Source organism: Vicugna pacos, chromosome 1 (assembly GCF_048564905.1).
Source record: "Vicugna pacos chromosome 1, VicPac4, whole genome shotgun sequence".
Lineage (NCBI taxonomy): Eukaryota > Metazoa > Chordata > Mammalia > Artiodactyla > Camelidae > Vicugna > Vicugna pacos.
The window spans coordinates 90563516-90585552 of NC_132987.1; the positions used below are offsets into that span (position 1 = coordinate 90563516).

The following is a 22037-nucleotide window of genomic DNA, read 5'->3' on the forward strand; positions in this document are numbered from 1 at the left end:
GTGCAAAGGCCCTGAGGAAGGACTGAACTTAACTGTTCAAAGAGAAACAAAAAATACTGGTGTGAGTGGAGAGAAAAGAAGAGGCATAGGTAGAGATCAGAATTTTCAGAACTTTGTATGTCAGTTTAGTTTATCTGAGTAGCCCAGGCAAAGACAGCAAGCTCTTCAATTTCCATTTCTCCCTCTTCCACTGAGACTAGATATAGCGTATCTAGTTATTGCACATCAATTTCCCCAATACTCAGAATAGTGCGTTTCTATATGAAAAATATGGGATAAAAATGAATCAAATGGTTACATAATTAAAGTAGATGAACCAAGTTCATATCACACACCCAGGATTAGAAAACCAAAAAAGTCCTTAATGGAGAATTTATTAGTAATAAATTATATGAAATCATTGGAGACAATTTTCTTATTTATGAAATAGGAGGGTTGAATTAAGTGATTGTTGAAATGTTGTCTCTGTGAAGTTTTGTGATTGCAAATATATTATTTACTTTCCCTTTGTGAACAGAACTTTGCCATAGTTATTTCCAGTTATGAATTAGTGTTTTTAGATAAACAGATGTAACTTGGATAGGATTCATAGGAGAGCCACAGAATGCAGTTAAAGATTTAGAAAATAATATCTTAAAGAGGGCTATGGTAAATTGAGATGCTCATGTCTAGTGGAGAGAGTTACTGTCAATTGCCAAAGCAACACAGGTTTGGATAATGCAGGCTTTGGATTGTGTTTGTTTTGGGTTCCAGTTTGGACCTTATCACTGCCTGGTTGCAGTGTGATCTTGGATTAATTACTTACAAATCTCTCTGAGTTTAACTTCAGCTATAATACGTGTTTATTGATACCCATCTCCTAGGGTTATTATAATATTTTTTTGATAATATATATGAATAATTTGACATAGGGCTTGATGCAAGGTGCTAACTGAAGGTCAGATGCCTTTTCTCTCTTCCTTAAGTAAGTTTCCACTCACCTGGCACCTAGAAAACCAACCTTGGGTCTTTATTCAGAAACACTGTTTTCTGGAAGTTTCTATTCCTGGCAAAAACACAGTGTCTTGGACATAATAGGTACTCAAGGTTATTGACAATGTTGATGGCCATGGCAATAATCTTTTATGAGGAGCTGCTGACCAGCTGTATTAAATTAAAGTGTCTAATTTATGATATGAGGTTTTTACAATGCTGCACAAGTGCTACAGTATTTCAAAGGCATTTAAAACTGAATTATGTTTGACTGCAGAATATAATTCCACTGTAAATCTTTAGGCAAATAATAAGAGTGTCAGCTGATGGAATATTGGTCATACTTTGAGTTTGTGTCTTGATGGAGTTAGGAAAGTCCTCTTTAGGTGTTTTGCAGCTGTTAGGCAAACAATTGACAGGAAATATTTGTACTTTATTTGACAGCATCACACCAGCTATCTCTTCTCCCACTGTATCTTCTAACAGGGATTGAATAGAGCTTCTCAGTTAAGAAAACCTAATGAATCTAATTGTCTCCTTAACCCATCCAAATACAAGCATTGACTTCAAATATGTCTATTCATTGATCTCAGGGCCCAAATACTATTACAAAAAGTGTGTGTGTGTGTATGTGTGTGTGTGTGTGTGTGTGTAGGAAAAGAGAGTAGTTAAGTCAAGATACGTCACTGACTTTAAAAACTATGCTAAATGGTAAACTTGATATCTTTTTCCTTGCTATAGTAGCAAAGTAAATATTTTCTGCTTGATTGATCTACAGAGTGTCTGCTTGCAGCGACTCATTCTCATAAGAAAGTCTTCTCAAAGTGAGCAGAACTTAGACAGCAAAGAGGAGGAAGGGCAAGGAGGGCCTGTCTCCTGGGCTGGCTGAGACTGGGAAGGAGGGAGCTGGGCTCCATCTCTAGGAGGCACTGGAAGCCATCGCTGCTGGGAAGTTTAGAACAAACATGTAGGGGGGAAGTGAGGCCTGGTTTATCTCATCGTCCTGCCTCCAAAGAGTATGGGCATCTGACATCACCTCCTTGAAACTCTTTCAGAGTCACAAGGTCCATTTTGAGCAACTCTAGAACAAAATAACTGGAGGGCAATCTTTGAACATAATGGTGATGCTTAATTCCTAAGAGACAGAAAGCACTGGAACACATTGCATTTCACCTCTGACCCAGTGGTTTATTTTATGAACAAGAGGAAGGGAATTAAAATTATAGAGAAGGCCCCCTAGGTTGAGAATGGAGTAGCATTTTTTTTCACTGAGGTTAATAAAAAGGTAAATATTATCTTTAATTTTTGATGTTTTAAATCAATATTTATTCTAAGAATATGTTTTCTGGAGATTTTTAAGATAAGACGGAGGTTCTACAACATTTTATTGGCCCATTTTTCCTTTTAATATAGTTTTCATCTTTTTCAAAATAAGGCAATAAAATATGTAATTTTTTAACTATATGTTGAATTTTCTCTTTCATAGATTACTTGCCCTTAGATTTTTTATTCATAGGCATTGAGGGTTAATATAAAAAGTATCCCAGCTACTATGAAGTTGAAATAACTACTTGATGTTCCATGTTAAACTCTTATGTTTTCTAAGACATATTTCTGCTATAAATCACACAGTGAGATTACTGGATAGGCTCTGGATGGGTTTTATTGGACAATTGATTTTTTTCTTTCTTTTTTTTTTTTGTTGAGAAATAGGGTATGTATGTGCAATACTTTTTAATCCCAAATGCAAACTGAGCTAAAGTATAGACTTTTTGTATACGTTAGGCTCAGTGTAAATATCATCCTAATATCCAGTACCATGAGCCCAAAGTCACCATGGAGTGTTAATATCACATAGTTCTGAATTGCCGAAAAGTAATATTGCATGGAAATAGCGTGTGCAGTTTTTCATAAGCTTTTTCATCCAAAAAATGTGGCTGTGATTAAACACTTGTAAGCAAAGAGTCATGTAATGAAAAAAATTTACATACATATGAAATAAGCATACTGATTCCCAGGCATGAAATAAAGAGTATCATCTGTTTCTTTGTATCAAGAATTTCCTCTTTTAACAATCAAGATACCAAATAGTGGTTTTAAAGTGTAGACTTATCCATAAACATATTTTCTACTCAATATCTTTTCTTTGAACATGTAGAATGCAACATTATTTTTGAAAAGGGCTGCATAGATCTCTGCAAATTTTATATTAATCTCAGAAGGCACGTCAACTGGGAAAATATTAAGTTGCTTCTAATTTTTTTTTCCCCTGGAGCATTTTAAAGCTTTGTTCAGCCTCTATGGGGTGCATTTTTAAACATAGATTTCTACTCTCAATGATAATATGTTCACTAATCACAGTACATCATTAGTAGGATAATATTTTTGGTAAGGAATCATTATTCACATTTGTGCATGCATATCCAACACGCATAAGCATCTGTAAAATAAAATTGGGTCCATGTACATACAAATGAAGAGAGACAAAAGGAAAGTGCTCAGGGAACTGACATATATTTTCTGTACTCTTGACATTTTAATGGGGGACATTAAAAAGGAGAACTCTATCTCTGGCACACACCTGTGGCTTGGGTTCAGCTGTTTTCACAATGGGATTCTGGCCCCATCAGAGATAAAAGTTAGGGTAGAATGAAGAGTTTGTTACCAAAGATGAAGATCTGTGAGAGGAAAGTGGCAGATTGGTTGTGGCAAAACTCCACTATGTGATATAAGGAGCCTCTCTCTATATACTCTTTGCAATGAGTTTTAAACTTTCAATATTGATAGTTTTCACTGTGGGTATGATAGAAATATTGTACATGTGGCCATTATTTATGGAAAATTACATTTTCTTCCTACAGCCTACACAGTTTTCCTTCTTGTCATTAGCAGCTGTGTATCACATGTCAAAGGAAGATAGTTCTTAAATAAAACATATTTGCCTCAATGCCAGTAAGCTTGACTTAAGTGCTGTTTTAATAGATTGTGATTGTCAACAAAACCAAGTCATTCAAAGTTTGCCAGAACTGTTGGAAGGTTTGAAGAATAGGGTGTTGTTCCATCCTTCACCTCTTGAAGAACATCATCACCTAGATTTCCCCAAGTGTTTTGACATCCATGGAGTTTCGGTGGCAGGGAGAGACTTGACCATGAGACACTGAATAGCTGTCTGAGCATAGGCTGAGTAGGGTGAATGACAGCTCTGGGGGAGGGCAGATGGGGAGAGTGTGGAAGAGCTTGCAGTGCTAATGCCGCAGCCTGCAGGGAAGCTGGAGAAAGGAAATAACTGAACACCATGGTGACTTCCTAATTATATTAGTCACGTTACATATGTGGGGGCTGAGTCAAGTTATCTATGCTTTCCCTGAGGCAAGAAAACTGTGTCCTCCAAGTTTATGAAGTGAGAACGTGGACAGGTCAGACTTTTGCATGCTTTTCTTTCACGGGATTTAGGATAGCCTTCCTTCCATGGAAAGATCTAGCAAGGTTCTTTTATGGGGAACCCAGTATAAAAATACTATTTTACTGCACATGCGTGACTAATGTGCTAAGCCACCTTATCTTTATCTATAGATTGAAATAAATCAGAGGGCGCTGCACAGAATGGTTAGAAGTATAGGGCCACCAGATATTTGGAATTAAATGAGCTCAAATGCCTCATATTTGATTGGAAGATACTGAGCCCTGGAGAGGTCAGCAGGTCAAGTAGGGGTCCTACAACGGGATAGCGTAATTGCTGGCACTCACTCTCTGGCTAAGATTCCAGACCCCCAGGCCAGTGCTTCCCAGTTACTCTGCACTGCAGGCAACAGGCTACCCCTGGAGGTATCCATCTTTCTCAACACAGATCTGACTCTCCATCTCCCCCTGGATTTAAACCCTGCTAAACCTTTCTAAGCTCACTGGACCTCCTCAGGACAGCGCCCACATTCAGAGCACACTGGCAAGGCTATACCCATCTGGGTCCTTCTGGACCAGAGTCTAACCATTTGCCACCACCTGCGCAATGAACTCTTTTCTTGTCCCTCAAATGCTACTTTGTGGGTGTATGTAATTTTTGGCCTTTTTAACATACTTTTTCATTAGCCTAAAAACACTCTTGTCCACCTCTTCACAAGGCTAGCCCTGCTCACCCTTTCAATTTGGCTAGTACTTTCTTAGGCAGCTTCGGTGCCCTCTCTGTTTCCCCTTGCGAGAGTACCAACCAAGTCACACTGCTCTGGTCTGTTTACTGATCTGTCCCCCACCAGGTTGTGATTAAAGGTGGCATCTCTCCAGTCATCCCTGGCCGCCCTGTGTTTCATACATAGTAGGTCATCCATAAATATAACGACTGAGTGAAGAAATTGAAATGAGGCAAAACTGGGGATTGGTTCATTCTCTTGCTTATTTAGCTCCAAGTGCTATTCTTTGATGTGATTTCCCCTTCCATCAACATGTCCTCAGACCCATGACCCTTACTTGAATCTCCTCCACTTATAACTTCCACAGTCTCCACCAAATTCTGGATGTTCAGATTTTAGTTACAGGTGTTCTGTCTTGTGGCAAAGTTAGGAAGAGTGTCAGCCTTCCAGGCAGACTCCTGGTCTTCAAAGCCCAGTCTCCTGCCTGCCCGCTGTGAAGTCTTGGGTTTCTTCCCTGCCTCAATTTCCACATCTCTAAAATGGGGATAATAACAGTAACTCCTACCTCATAAGACCTGAGTAAGGATCCAATAAGATCATCCTCGAAAGGCCCCTGACCTACTGTTGGTCATTAAATGTGAACTATTATTATTTTCAGCCCAGAAACTCCCAGACTTCTACCAAAAATATAAGCTTGGAATACACTCTTCTTGACGGAAAATGAGAGTTGGCGAGCCTCCTTAAGCATATTACTTCTCCTTGTTACTTTTGGCATGAAAATGTTTAGTTTCAATGAAAATTGTCTTTGCCTTTAAAAGAAGTTGGTAAAAATCATGCCCAACCTACCTGAAACATCTACGGCATACGCTTTTTTTTACCTGCGATGGATGTACCCATGACCTCTGCTCAGACCTCAAGGCAGCAAGACACAAAGGAGGAAACGAAGCTTTCCAGTCCCAGCCCTGCAAACCTCAGCCTAGACGGGACGGCATAAGCTAAGCAAACAAAGTGGGGGACTCCTTCAGCACCTGGACCCTTGCGCCTTGCCTTGGCTCTGAAGCGCAGAGATTTACGGGTATCGATTTACCTCTGTGTGGGGAGAAAGAGTGCAGACTAATTAGCCTGCTTGTGAAATATTGGACAAGTAAAGGCAAGTCTATCCCCGAACTGAGTCTTACGTAAATAATTTATTTTTCTGTCTTCTCAGACAGCTCAGCTCTCTCCAGCCAGCGGAGTAGTTTCCCGACTTCCTTTTGGACCAGCTCTTACCAGCCCCCTCCTGCACCTTGTCTGGGGGGAGTTCATCCCGACTTCCAGGTCACCGCGCCCCCCGGCACCTTTCCCGCCGCCGACCCCAGCCCCTGGGCAGGACACGGCCTGCATCAGACTGGCCCAGCCCCTCCCCCGCCCGTGTCCGAGTCCTGGCACTACCCTCTGGCATCTCAGGTGAGCCCATCCTACAGCCACGTGCATGACGTGTACCTGCGGCACCACCACCCGCACGCGCACATGCACCACCGCCACCACCACCACCACCACCACCACCACCACCCTTCTGCCGGCTCTGCCCTGGATCCGGCCTACGGGCCCCTGCTGATGCCGTCAGTGCGCGCAGCCAGGATTCCTGCTCCCCCGAGTGACGTCACAAAGACCGATCCGACTACAGCCACCACTGCTACCTCAGCGTGGGCCGGAGCCTTTCACGGAACCGTGGACTTGGTGCCAAGTGTGGGGTTTGATACAGGTGAGCCGAGCCGGAGGCTTTCCTCCTTTCCATAAAGAGAAGAAAAAGTAATGAAAGGAATGTATACAAATGGAGGAGGTTTTAAATAGTTGGAATTTTTTTTTCTCTGACAGGTAAAGTTGAGCTCTGCCCATATGTTTATAAAACTAACTACTTTGCCATAATTCCTGCATTCCGACAGAAACTGGTGTGACGACCTGAGAGAGGTCTCAGAACTTTTCTCCCATTTCTTCAGCGAGTAATCTGTTTCTTTGAACTGGAGGCTCTGGTACCTTATGTTTACAACGATTTAAGCACATTCTTTAAATCTCCGGTGTCTGTGTGCTCTCTATGTGTAATGGGTAACGCCTAACAGAGTCAGAAATAGGATGTTTCAGTAATTTTTCCTTCTCCCCTTTTTGTCAGGTCTTCTTTATGATTTATGAAACGAACTGCTTGGTGGAAAATAGTTCATGGAATATAATCATGGTCTTTGAAAAGAATTAGGAAACTTATTTTAAAGGAATGCATTTCTCTCCCCTTCCCTTCCCTTCCTTTGCCTTTTGTTATTTTCCTCCCACTCTCAAAAGTTTATACTCAACAGATTTAGACAAATTTGGTGAGGGAAATATTTCTTCACAGAGCATTCAGCTCCTCTCTGGAATTCTCTAACTCTGAGGGTCATGGTGTTAAATGTTTGAGCTTGGTTTTTGGACCAGATTGATCATATTAATAGTAGTAGTAGTTCTGAGTTCACAAAATCACAAGCATCAGAGTTTTAAAAAGACAAATCAAGTCTCAGTGATTATATCCCCAGAATCTACATTCCAGAGTCAGCCACCTCCATCCACCTCCAACCCCAGGTTCTTTGCCTGGAACACTTTGTGATAGAGTAGGACTTTCTTTCTAGAAGTTTAAGGAAACTCACTCTTTTTTTCTTTCTTTTTAAATTTTTTCTTCTTTCTTTATTCTTGTGATGAGAAAACTCACTCTTTTCGTAGTTTTTCTTAGTTTTATTCTTCATGTACAGGATCATTAATTTGAATGCTGGTCACAGCAGAGAAGCATCCCGAAAGGGATCAGTTCTCAGCATCAAGTTGTGTTCACCCCAACAGAAGTGGAGCTTTCTTATCCTGGGTAACTGGTTCTCCGCTGAGCTTTCCAGTGTTGGCCACTGCCTAGCTTCACCCATTTCAGCTTCCTATTTTCATCTCTGGGTTCAAGCTGCTTTGCTAAACTCTCAGAGGACTTGGTTCTCCCTCTCTAGGAGGAGAGGATGTGATGGGACTAACCCCCACAGGCTTCCTCGTGCCATGAAATGTGATTCTTCTTTTTTCATCTCTTTTTTTCTCCAACAATTAAAAATATAGAATCCAGTCTTTCATTCTTAACCCACGGACAGTGGGCCTGATTTGGTCTACGGGCTACAGTTTGCTAATCTCTCATACATATAATCCCATGCAAATAATTTTTATCTAGCTACACAAAGGCATGTGCATGTGTGTGCCTGGAAGTATATACCCCAACTCTTAATGGTCATTGCTCCTGATAATTAGTGTGCAATGTATACTTTGAAGCTAGACTGCCTGGTTTTAGAAGTCCAGCTCTGTCCCTTACTAGCTGCAGGACTTTGGGCAAATTATTTAGCTGGCTTGTTGCCTTGACTTTCTTATCTTTAAAAGATGTCTCATTGAGTGGTTTTGAGGATTAAATGAGTTAATGAAGTAAAACATTTACAGATGTGCCTTGTGCAAAATAGGTACTTTATAAATTCTAGCTATATAAGGGAAGATGATCAGACCCTCATTTATCTTAGCTTTAAAAAGTTTGAGATATATTTCACTATCACACACTAATGCATTTGTAGCATGCAATTTAGTAGGTTTTAGTATATTGACAATATTCTATAAGCATCTCTGTTGTCTAATCATAGAACATTTCCATCACCTCAACAAGAAATTGCGTAGGTCTAAGGAGTCACTCCCAATCTCCTCCCACCTATGCAACCCACCTCTACTCTACTTTCCGCCTCTATGAATTTTTCTACTGTGAACATTTCCTATAAGCAGAGCCACACAGTATGTGGCTGTTTGTGTCTGCCTTCTTTCACTTAGCTTGTGTTTCCAAGATTCATCTGTGTAGCATGTATCAGAACTTCATTCCTTTTTAGGGGTGGATACTATTCCCCTATATGGCTAGCCCACATTTTGTTTATTCATTCATTGGTTGGTTTGTTTCTGCTTTTTGGCTAATAAGCATCATGCTATAATGAATGCTCATGTACAAATTTGTGTGTGAACCTAGGTTTCCAGTTCTCTTGGGTGTGTACCAAGTAGGATTATGGAGTTGAGAGAACCTCACTTTTTATTTTACATACCTCTCTAGCTCTTAAAAATATTTCAAAGAGCATTGACTGTATCTGTAATTAATTTTTAAAAGTTGACTACAGAATATGGTAATAGAGTAATAGAATAGAGTTCTGAGGTTTGGTAGACAAAAATTCTTCTACAAGAGTGAAGTGAGACAGTCCATCTTTTCTGAAGGGCCCAAACTGGGGTGAGGAGAGTAAGGTGCCTCCGCACAAAATTTAAAGAGAAACTCACTTTCGGGGGTGTGCAAGTGCATACCTCCTTAAATTTTGCTCCCAGAATGCCGTGCCCACCTCGCCTGTCCTGGCCCTACTTTCCTGCCATGCCTGGTTTGCCATCACTCACGACTCTGTCTGTTGAACGGATACTACATACAGAGCCCTTGGAATGGTCAGTGTGTTGATATGATTGTAGGGCATCTGTATCTGCCCTCCTTGGGAAAATACCCTTTTTTTACCAAAAGGCTGTTATCAAAATCCCACATAACACCTTCCCCTCTCCTTAAAAGCAGTCACAAAACTGGGTTCTGTTGGTTCCATGGGAACAATAGTTCCAGAATGTGATAAAAGGAGCTTAACTGAAAAACAGAGAAGTCTATGGTGAAGTGAATCTGTTAATGTTGTCAGCTAGGTACATCTCTTTGAGATCAGAATTCACTTTAGCATATAAAAGGCTATTATGCTTTCTTTAGTAAAGAAACATGTTAAAATTTGCTTAATAGGAGATTTTTTAATCTTAATTTCTTTGGGGCACATTTTGCTTTCAGCATACTTATTAACTTCTCATGCAATGAGCTTTGGGAACTGTAATTTACCTGTTTTTTTGGCCATAATAAAAGCCATGTAGGTTTCAACTTCTGTCAGTAACTTTCACCGAACATTTAGCTGTTGTGAAGAGGAATCCTTAGGAAGGGTAGGTGGGGCTGAAGATAATAAATACCTGGAAGGGTGAGCTGAAGAAGGGAGGACACAGGATATGGAAGATTAACTTCAGGAACCTCAGAGTATTGTATGGGCCCCTTTGCACGTCAGGAAGAAAAGAGTTAAACGTGGAAATATTTCTGGTTGTGATATACTGTATTACTAGATATGCATCAATGAATGCAAGGCTGTGTCTTTTCTTATCGCACTCAGATTTTTTCATGATGACGTTCAGTAAATTCTGACCTACAATTCATCTGTCAGTGGCCATAACTAAAAAAAAAATGCATCTTGTGGAAATGCTGTCATTCTTACTTCCTGTTATTACCACTAATCTACCTAATATAGGACATACAATGTTGCATATCCCAGCCAGTTTGAATTAATTTTTCAAGTAAAGATTTGTTAATGAGGCCTTTTTACTGAAATACAAAGTTGACTTTATTTATAACTTCCACTTTACCCACTATATTTAAATTTACCAAACGGAAAAGGAGTCATGCTTTGTGGTATGACTTTTTTTCTATAAACACAAGCTGCTCATGGCTTGAGGTTGTTTTCATCTCTAGATCCACAGATTTATTTTTCTTAGGATCCCTCATGTTATTTTACGTCCAATTTTGTTATAAATTTATTTTTATTTTTACTTTGAGGAATGTTTCAATAACTCAATATACAATATAGATAAACAGCTTAGAGTTGAGGTATACATGTTCTTTTTGCTAAGATACATTTAGGTAGCCTAAATTTGAAAAGCAAACAATTTTCTCCACTGTATAACAGCTTCAAGAAATCTAGGGCTAAAAGGGAATTAACATATGTTGATGTAGCTTCTGGTTTTTCAAAAAAATTATCATATAAGCATTAACCATACATTTGCTTAAGTAGTAGATTCAATGAGTGAATCACTGTATGATTCTGCCCCAGTGTATGATTATAGCCAGTTATCAAACATCATCTGGTTCATCTCTCACTAATAAACATATCTTCAGATATTGGGGAAATCAAGATTATGTATCATAGAATGGGACATAGAGAAGAACTAAACTACGATAGCTCTTAGGTCTAAAAATTATTTGTTAAATGAAGGTTGTGAAATTTCCCATAGGCTCAGGAAGCTGTATTTCTAGTATTCTCTCAATGTTGAGGCATACGCTGAATTACTTCTGAAGAGACTTGAGCTTTGTTAACCTGCAAGTAGAAATACTCTGTGAAGAAATCTGGAAAAACTGTTTCTGAGCTCTTAAATTTGAAAGTGAATAGGGAGCCCTGGGCAACAGTAGGGAAGTTAGGAGCCTACCAGTGTCCTTCGTATCTATTTTTTTCTTCATAGACATTTTGTGTCTGATAATAGAGAAGTAGTATCACCTTAAATGATTTTCTGAATTTGTAGTGGTGTAAGGCCTGTAAACCATCTATCTATCTATCTATCCAAATCTGGTTTAATCTGAATTTCTAATCTGAATGTTTTGTGAAGGGACATCATTCATAAGTGACAAAAACTGTATTTTAGTGCAATCCAAGTTGTAATTATTATTGCTCAAAATTATTTTTAAAAGTTCCCTTTGAAAAATTTTAAAGATCTTTTTGAAATAGGTGAATTAAACTACTTCATTAATTAAGATCATTGTGGTCAGTCTTGCTCCATATGATGTGGATATTTTATATTGAAATCCATTAGAAACATAAATATCTTTGTTTTATCATATACAGGAAATAAAAGAGCAGGGTGACAAACAGCTAATGTACTAGAGCAGCAAATGGAGAGGCAGTTCCTCTCCATGAAAGGGAGATGGACATCAGGTTAGCACTTGCTTTTCCATCCAAACTGTAAGCTGCCATTTCTCCAGGTCACATCTCAAGACCCATGCTTTCTTGTCGGTGGTCTGACAAGCCCGGGCAAAACACAGGCATGAGAGTTCTCAGAATAACCTTGCTAAACGATTTTAACATCTTTGTTTTTTTAATGTTGCTAATTTTGGAATTTTATTTGGAGTACAAAGGGTATTAAAATCGTGGAACTTTACATACAATGACTTCTTAGAAATTGTTCCTCTCTCTCAGCATATACATATACAAAAAGAGACTAAGGGAAACCAAGAGTTACCAACCTAAGGTAATTGAATATTTACTTGATAACATGATTCTCCAATTCCAGGCTTTATCATGAAAGAGAGATGTGGTAAATTTGGAGAGAAATCATCGAGAGCCACAGTAATAATTAACAGGAAAATATGAGTTGTATAAAATATTAAGGCTCCAAGATATTTTCATCATAGAGAAGAGAGCACATCAAAGTAACATATGTGATAGACGCTCAGCTACAAGCACTTTTCCTCCTTTCCACTTCCACATCCTTTCTCCTTTCTCCTGGAACATAAATGCTAGTCATTTAATACATATATGAAAGCTAGGGGGTTGGTGATTCATTGAAGTCTTTGCTGACATTATTTATGATTTTTATAAATGATGAGGAAATTAGGAAATTTTATTTAATGGTGTTATAAAATAGAATAGACAGAGAAGCTTACCTCTAATAATTTGATTTCAGCAGGGGGACACATTAAATGGCATTTTAATATAGAAGTCAGCCCTAGAAAAATGTGACATTTCAATGACAGCTGCGTTCGTCGATAAAGATTTGTAGATTTCTGGATACTTACCTTGAGGGCATTATCTCAATCAGGCTAGTTAAAACATCACAAGGCAATAGTTGTGGGGAAAAATGCTAGGCAGAATGTTTCTACACTAATACTTTCTGTGGACCGTTTTTTCTTTCTTTTTTTTTTACAGTTTCTTATGATTCAGTAACAGTAAAGACTCTAGTAATTAACAACTGCTTGCTTCATACTTTCTGCAAGCCTTTTTCTCTTTCTTTGGCTTATGGCATAAGCCAATTTTCCACTGAGAGAGAGAGAAAAAAAAACACCAAAGATATGTTAAAATATTTACACACCCTGGAATGGCGTTAGTTGTGTTAAGCGCATGTCCAGAATGACAGTTTCGTGACCAGAGGGGTAATGGAAACCATCATCTTTGAGATGCATGAGAAATGCCAGGAGATCCCAGCCAGAGACCGAGAGCTGCATGAAAAGTAGCAGAATGGCGATTGGGGAGAAATGCATTCCAGAGCAGGGCTGTTAGTTTCCAGTATCCACAGCAGATTCTGCAGGACCTGAATGAAAGTCCCCTGCTCCCAGAGCCCTGTAGGTCTTGCCCATGCTCTCTGCTGGCCCTTCATCCTTAGAATAGTACCGCCCTGTCACAATGCCCAGAGCGTGGGGATTCTGTCTCACGGGTCCTCCTCCTAGCTTACGGGACTAGCGCAGAAGCCTTCTGGGGATTCTGAATGTTCTAGGATGCATTGCATAATGTGGGGTCTGTATAGGTGAGAGAATCCCTTGGTTAAGGGAAACTGCTATTTTTCATCTATTGCTGGTAGAAAATTAAAGGATTATAGGCTTTTTTTAAAAAACAAACTGGGAAATGTATTACAGTTAAAAATACTCGGGAGCTTTGGCCCAGCGTGTTTCCTTTGGTGAGTCTCTGCCACACAGATACAAGGAGCAGCGTAGGTGCAAAATGTTTATTGTAATGACATTCACAGCAGCAGAAAGGTGGAATCAGGTGACTGGCATCGAGAGGCGGAACCTATGAGTGAATTATGTTTTCTGTGATATTGCTGACGGGAAACAAAACAGGTGAAGAAGTGCATGAATATGCTCCTTTAGTAAAGATATTTTTTGAAAAAAGAAGACAAAATCCTGTATGTGTGTGTCTCTGCGGTGTGTGTGTGCATGTACTTACAGCTCAGTGAAAGCAGAGAGTTTGTCAACTTGTGTCTCCTTTTGGGGCTGAATGTATCAGTCACTAATACAAGTTTCAGAAGGGGAGAAGGAGGAATTTAGAAGGAAAACATATACATGTGTATACATACGTGTGTTTATGCGTGTGAGAGAGAAAAGGACAAGGAGAAAGATTGATTTTACTAATAATTCATCCTCCCCTCCCAAACTTAGGGACTCATAAGATGATGATAAATACAGGGAATGTTAATTGTTGCAGAAATGTGGAAATGCGTATCCAGTGATGTATCTGGGAAAAGCAGAGGGCCGAAAAATAGATTCTGGGACCCATCTCCTCACTTAGCTGTGTTACGTTGAGCAAGTCTCATAACCTCCCCACTCCTCTTCGTGAGATGCAACATGGAGATGATACATCTTACTCTGACACGGCTGAGTAATTCCAATGAAGTAACCATGTGGTCGTGTTTTCTAGATGGTGACACGTGATGCAGAACTTAAGCTCTCCTTATTCTTAATAAATACGGTGCATTTCAAACAAAGTAAGAAAGTCACACTGGAGATGTGAGGCCTCACGAGTAACTGAGATGCAAGCTTTTAATGTCTCTGTCACTTCCTGCCTATTTCTAACTTAATTTGTTTCTGTTCTTGAAGAAAAGCTGTGACATTTGTTGGAGTTACATTTCCCAGTGGTAACGTTTTCTGGTATTAGCCATACGAGGAAGCCTGGTGCTTTTATATTGGTTGGGCAGATAATGAGGGAGGGGAAGGTAAAAGAATCAAGAAGACAAGGGTTAGAAGGGTCATCAAAATATAGGTGTTTGACATTTTTTAACATAGTTTTCTCCATCTAGAATACTTAACCATGTGGAATGAGAGGGTACTAAAAAAAATAATCCTCACCCATTATGCTTAGATATTGTTGAGATGTTTGTTCTTGTCACTCATATAGATCAAAAGGAAATTTTATGTGCAGAACTAAGAAATTAGGCTATATATATAAGTAGATTCACCAGAACTCCATTAATACATGCTAAATCGTTAAAAGTTGTGAACTAGGAACTGATTCATTTTCCATTCCAGTAAATATGTACATTTTTGTAAATATGTTTCTATTGGCAGCTATATAAATTCTATAAATATATATATGTGTGTGTGTGTGTGTGTGTGTATATATAATATATATATATATTATATATATATAAAAATTCCTGTGCTTTATGAGATGTTTTCTTAAAAATTACAAGCAAAGTTAGGCAACACTGTTATCTTTGGATTGTTTTCTCAGAGTTGTCATAGACTAGCTGTAGTTGCAATTGGGAACTTTGTCAAACTATACAATGCCTTCCCCAAAGAAGCTTAGATGCTTGCTTGGGAGGGGAGTTATCGAGGTTGAAAACACTTCTTGTTAATTCTTACATGGCTCCGAATGCAGAACCACTCAAAGCATTAAAATACCTGTTTCAGAGGTCAGTGCATTTTGTATCAGCAAATTATCTTTTCAATAATACTTTCCTATTTCTCATACCACGTATGGGAATGCATCTAAAAGAAATGGCTTGAATGAAGAAATCTGTTTCAGAATTCGTCCCCAGACAATATTACATCGACTTTCAAATGGGCTACAAAGATTATAGACAGAAATTCTATATGGCCTGTGGAATTGCCAGATTTTCTTTATTCTCTTTCTGGTTGCCTAACTCTTCTCTTACTGTTCTATTTATCAACAATATAAGGTTTCACAAACAGTTGTCTGTGGCCAGCATGTTCTGAATTCCTTGGCAAAAAGATGACCAAAAAAAAGTCTGAGGAGGGACAAAACATGCCGTTTTTCATTTGGTTACAGCCTGATACACGGCAGATTTCACGTCATCATTTTCATCAACCACAAGCATGTGCTATAATGCTTATTTTCATAGCTGCTTCATTTAAGCAGTATCAGGTGACACTTAGCATCTTCACAATCATTGAAGCCCTATTTATATTTGCTTAGGTTGGACAGACAGTTCTGGAAAATGTCAGAGAGCAACTTGTGTTCAGCTCACATAGAAGTGAGATGAAGAATGACTGATGTCAGTGTAGAGTTGATCTATATGCAGCATATTTCATTCTTATGGAATATTTTCCAATATGTTTTGATTTAATGGGAGATTGATTACTTAAACTAAATGGACATAAACATTACATTGTATTTCTGCAGTTCTGAAGTGATTTAAAAAAGGTTTAGAGTCCTTACCAAACGCCTAGTTTCAGGTAGGATGTTTGCTGGGTTGGTGTTGTGTCCCTAATTAAGTTTTTATGGGTAAACTGTGGATCCAGATTAGCTCTTCCTCCAGTTGGATTATCTATTTTCTGGATCGTAAAACTGTCACTGCATAACCTAGAAACCTCTTTAAAGATGCATGTTTGGCTGCATGTGTTATCCAACAGATGTCTGGATAGTTAGAATCTCTTGAGAGTATTATAACTTGTGGTTTCAGTTATAATAAGCAATCCAAGTGTTTTTTTGGTCTTGCTCCTCTTCAGTTCTGGGAGAGTCTGTAGAAGAAATTACAGAGGGTATTTCGTTTCACTCTTCCCCGTTCCCTTTTTCCTTTATTCTTTGTCTCTGTCTTCAAAGTTTCTTTTTATCTGCTTTTGAACTTGAGGTCACTGAATTGGTTGAGCAGTGTCTACATGCCATCTTGCCTCTCCTGGTCCCCAGTTATCACACTGACATTCAAATTTTGAGCATGCTTCTATGATCAAAAACATGCTACTATGATCAAAAACTACTTATGATTTATACTTGATATTTGTCCAGAAGGTGGGTTTTAGAATGGCTGGTTCAGATTTGTAAGCCCATATCCTGATGCTCAAAGTGCTTGTCAGTTTCCCTTCCAGCTGAGCATCGTACGTGCACAAGTCTGAGGAAGCGGGTATCGCTGAAGGCTGGAGATTCTGTGCACGAGTTTGTGGCTTCAGAGGGAGGAAGGTTCTGAGAGGGCAGATAGACTAAGGGACCTTGCTGTCTGGGCCAGGAGCAGTGGGAAACACTTGGCCACTGAACTGCTTGTCACCTGAGATGTTTGCCTCAGGTGTGTGTGTGCTGTGTTTCTTACAACAATGTAGTAAATGACAGCCTACTAGTAACGTCAGGTTCAGTGGGCTTTAAATTTCTGCTCCTCTTTTGAACCTGAACTTAAATATATTCAGACAGGTTCAGACAGTTTTCACTTCATTGTTTCTGACAGTACTATGACATGGAGATTATAAATCAATGCTAAATGTGTCTGGAGAAAACATCTCTATACACTGGAAAACCTCTGTCCGCTAATCAGTTATTATGTTGTCATAGTTAGGTATCTTTTTATCATTGCTTTAGTGTGTAAAAGTTGTAATGATAAGAAGATCATTGTAATTCAAGTGTCCTAATAAATTTAATCTTTGGTCTGGTTCAAGAATACATCTTATTTGTGACAACTTTTCAAAGAATTATTGTCCAGCATTTAAGTACTGAGTGCGAAGGTACTTAGTGCTCATCAAATTGGCAAAAAAATAGTGGTAATACATGAGAAAAAATGCTAGTATACCTAATATACAAAAAGCATTCAGAAATCAATGAAGAAATTGCTTTCTTAAATGCAAGGAAAACTGGCCAAAGATAAAACACAGGAAGAAATGGCCTAATCACATAATTTTTAGTTTCATTAATACTGAAAGACACACAAATTGAAACAGATACTTTTAATCTATAATACTAATAATTATTAAAAAATATGAATATCAGTACAAACTTTCTGAAACATTTACCACTCACAATGAAATACGTAAATGTAAATGTATATATATGTTTGGTGTCAGCAATTGTACAAAAATATTTCCAGGAATTTTTATCTACTAAATTATTCACATAAATAACACATATATTTGTACACACATGTGTGTGTGTGTTGGAGGGTTATCCAAAAGATGTATGTCTATAGAGAACTGGATAATTTCTTGTATAGAGAAGAATGAATACTGTGCAGCCCTCCAAAGGATTGATCTGCATATACTGACATGAAATAGTTTTCCAAGATAATATTGCTGGTGAAATAAGCATGTGATAACACGGTATAAACAGTGGTGTGAGTATGTATGTACAGCTGAATTGTACTCAGCATGCTGTGTGATGACAGGATATTATGTCCAACTTCTATTTTCGAAATACTTTGTAACTTGATTTTTAAACAAGAAATCTACAATGTTTTGAAGTTAAAAAAAATGTTTGAAAAACAAATGAAGGGAGATCTCCATGGTAGTTAAACATGATTTATCTTGATATTCATCTGAAATGATAATTTCCAAATTAGATAGCTCTCACTCTTCTTTTTTCCCTTTTCATTAGTGTTAAGGTGCAACCCCCATGTGGCTCTTGTTTAGAAATTCTTAACTAGCATTTAAATGGATTGTCCCAGGGCTCAGACAAACAAATGTAGTTGTCTGATCATTAACAATGATAACTTTATAAAGGAGGAGAAGATAATAGGACTGTCTCTCTTTTGACGTAGTTTGAGATCATTGGTCCCTGTGTCAGTGTTAGATGCCAGGTTGTTGGTGAAGGTTGGCTATTTTGATGTAGCATCCAAACACTGTTATATGTATTTATATTTGTAATAATCATGACTGTTCTTATAAAAGCCAGGGTGAAGCAAAGGATTCTTTTTTTTTTAATGTAGAAATAAGCTACTAGCTTGTTTTACTCTAATAGTAAGCATTCTGATCCACAAGGGTTTCTAGACTCAATATCTATGAAATGAAAAGTTTGTTTAAGTACTTTCTTTACTTTTCAGTCATAAAATATTCTACCCACACATCCAGGTTTTATGTTCCTATTTTTCTTCTTCTCTTTTTATCAACAGCATGTTCCCCAGTGGATGGTTACCACATTACCTCTTTTAACTGAAGCAATAAAGTTAATTGGAAGCACATTCAACTGACTTAAGAGCTGCAGTCAATGGTGTTGTCAAGTGTTTATGCTTCCTGAGAAGGAGGACATGTTTTTCCTAGTGGATTTGACTCTGATAATCACATATATCCTAAAACTCAGGTGTGCTGGCATGTAACTTTTTCAGTAACCCAATGTATCCTTTACTTCTACCCAATAGTAGAAAACTTAACCTCATCAATTCTGAGTATTCATAGTCCCACCCAGTGATATCTTCACTGCTCTCAGTTTAAAACAATGTCCCACTCAGAGCTGAAACCTCTTCTTGGATTCTTCCCTCAGCCTCTCCCTACGGATTGCCTCTGCTTTCCCAGTGTTAGTCATGAAAATTGTCAATTAAAAGGTTGCTGTCTGTTACTTGGTCTTGTCAGTTCATTCCTAGCTTGGCCTCTGTTGCAGACACATCCCCTCCCCCGACTCTTGTTTCTCTGTGCCCTCTCTGTCCAGGGCCCTCACCCCCAGCCCGACCGCCCCAGCAATGGCACGTTTACTTGAGTTCAGCTTCGTGGTCTTTGTGATCCCGCCAAGGTGCTCAGCTGGAGTGGCCTATGCCATTTCTTCTGCTGTGGGGTACCCACATCATAGCCATGGGACCCACCAGCAGGCCCAGAACTCTCTCTGAGCTAACTTCTGGACCCTTGTTACGGGGCCCATGGGAACTTTAGGATCATTTCACCAGAGACCTAGGAGTTGAAGGAAACTAGGAAGAGGGAAGTTTCCAGGCTTTTTAAACTTAGACACGCCCTGTTGCTATCTCGACTTCCTTATCCCCAGAGCTTTTTTCAAGAAGTGAATCTGTGAAACAATAGCTTCCCAAAAATTTCAGACAGAAAATGAGAGAATGAGTTATGATGCCTTGTTATATAGTCAGATTCTTCAAATTTTAAAGAGAAATCATGTTATGTTCTTCTTTGACCAAGACTTCTCTCTCACTTTTAAGCATTCTGCCCCTCCTATATTCATACGTCCTTTGTTCTATTCCTGGGTCCGGGCTTTGTTTTGCCCTTTCTTCCGGTGATCAGGTGTTAGTGCTGATGGAACTGAGGTGAGGAACTGGATCTGTGGGCCTGCGTTACCTTTCGGGCTTTTCTCTTGACTCAGTCCAAGACTCTCAAACTCCGTGTTCACACTGAGGAAGTCTGTGGAAGGTGGGGAGGAGGGGTGCTTATGTTAAAGATACATATCAAAAAAAATCTCAATTAATAAGACATGTCCTATTACATGATTGGAGTAATCTTCATCTGAAGTATAGCAAACTACTGTGTAATCATTTGCTGTGTTTTAGGACAAACATTGAAAAGGTATAGTTTTTAGAAAAACACTAAGAGAACCCTTTTATTAATACTAGTATCAGTTCTCTTAAACCAGGGTGTTTCTAAACAGTGTAAAAAGGAATATTAAAAATGCATTGGCTTTTCCTTGAATTAACAAAGGGATTCTGACTTGGGGAATTGCAGGAGTATATGCTAAGTGTGACAGCTTACAGCCAATATAGTCCGTACAGGGGAGACATACGTTGTGGTTAAGACCGTTAACTCTGATAGCAGACCACCTGGTTTTAAATCCTGGTTCTACCACTTAATAGCTGACGTAAGCTCTCTTAGTCTCAATTTTTCAATTGTATAATGAAGTTAAAAAAATATATCGCATGGTTGGAAGCCTCAAATGAGATATTTCACATAAAGCACTTAGCACAATGTCTGGCATATTCAGCCCTAAGAAAGTGTTTACTAATATCTTTATGATGTTTATTTCCCTTTCTACTGAAAATCTCATGAACTAAACAATAAAACTAAAACTGAGTTACTAATATCAAGAGATAAACATAGGTGATTTCAGCTAGCCAGTGAGGAGATTTTAGGCTGTGTTATACACTAATTTCATATAGGTTCGAGTCAGGGAAGTGAGGAGGAAAAAAAAAAAAAGCTTAAATAGGAGCAAAATAATAGCAGAGTGGATTTTGTGTTTTAGTAAGAAAATTTGAGGAAACTCTAAATATCTAAGAATCATGGGTTAAAGATATATGTAGACCACACAAGGATCATGGGTTAATGATTTTGTCTCCTTTCACCCTTGCTGGGAAAACAACATGTAGTGGCTGATTCTTAAATAATCTGATCTACCCTCAACAATGTTTAACAAAAAAAGTCATAGCTCTGCTTTTCCATTACAGCTTACTAGTAGTAGTGTCTTTTGTTTGCAGTTGTTCATTTTCTTGTGCTTTACTTATCCCTATTTTGAAATTTACAGGTATGGATACCTGGTAATTAAAGCAAAGTTTGATTTATGTCCCATCACTAAGAAGAAGCTAAACCACAAAGAGCACATTAGCTATTTAATATGTTTCAGGCTATACATGAATTGATTTTTTTAAGGTTTGCTTTGGAGTAATGCAAAGACTTGGGAACAAAAAACTATATTGAAAAGTTGAAGTTATAATGAGAGTTATTCCAACCAGTTATTCTGGTTGGAAAATTTAGGGCTATGTTAAGTAATGTAATACTCGTCTACAGAAAAAGGCTAACATGATTTTGATGGAGTCATCTGTCTTTGCAAGGCAAACTAGGAATTGCTTTTATTTAAGAAGAAAAAAAGACACTCAAACCACTTGATGAGTCCAACACTATTCATGACTTGCAGCGCTGACATTCTATAGATTGATGGAGTCTTCAAGTGTGGAAATACTGAGTCATACAGAAGATGAAATGTATTAATAATGAAAAAAAATATTTATGCAGTCAGCAGATTGTCAGTTAAGCTGGTTTAGATTATAAGAGTCACCCAACAGAGACTCTGTCAGGTTGCAAATTATTCTGGCCACAATTATTTGAAAATGAGTAAAGCAAACAGAGTGAATTGATATGCCCCAGATCCTTTTATTTCTTCTTCCTCCTCCTCTTTCTCCTCTTTCTCCTCCTGTTCTACTTTTGAAATGGGAAAGGAAAACTGTTGACTCTGTATCTAAACATAATGCTATCATTACACATTAAAAAAACTTAAGATGGAACTAATTTTTCTGCATTTAGGGAAGTGTTGCTTTCCCCCACTATACAAGTGCTATGAAACAGAAATCATGCCTTGTGGTTCTATAAGGTGCTTCTGTGTGTCCTTCTGTTTGTTCCATCTCCCTTTGTGTAGTCTTTTTCGTAGATTGTCT

At 38.4% G+C, this 22037-nt stretch overlaps 1 protein-coding gene and 1 long non-coding RNA gene across 12 annotated transcripts in view; one reads left to right on the top strand and one right to left on the bottom strand.

The window, feature by feature from the left end:
• VGLL3 (vestigial like family member 3) overlaps nucleotides 1-22037 on the top strand; it is a 181398-nt gene that overhangs the window by 14343 nt on the left and 145018 nt on the right. For all 11 annotated transcript variants that reach the window (XR_012075644.1, XR_012075641.1, XR_012075652.1 and 8 more), the window contains exon 3: nucleotides 6304-6840. Coding sequence is in view for 6 of the 11 variants with exons in the window: in XM_072967402.1 (XP_072823503.1) it covers nucleotides 6304-6840 (537 nt within the window). In the remaining 5 variants the exon portion in view is untranslated. The remainder of the gene's footprint in view (nucleotides 1-6303; nucleotides 6841-22037) is intronic.
• On the bottom strand, nucleotides 3926-6308 carry LOC140698132 (uncharacterized). The gene is made up of 2 exons (XR_012075656.1): nucleotides 5943-6308; nucleotides 3926-4241 (listed from the first exon to the last, which is right to left on the bottom strand). It is a non-coding gene; the product is annotated as an uncharacterized lncRNA (long non-coding RNA).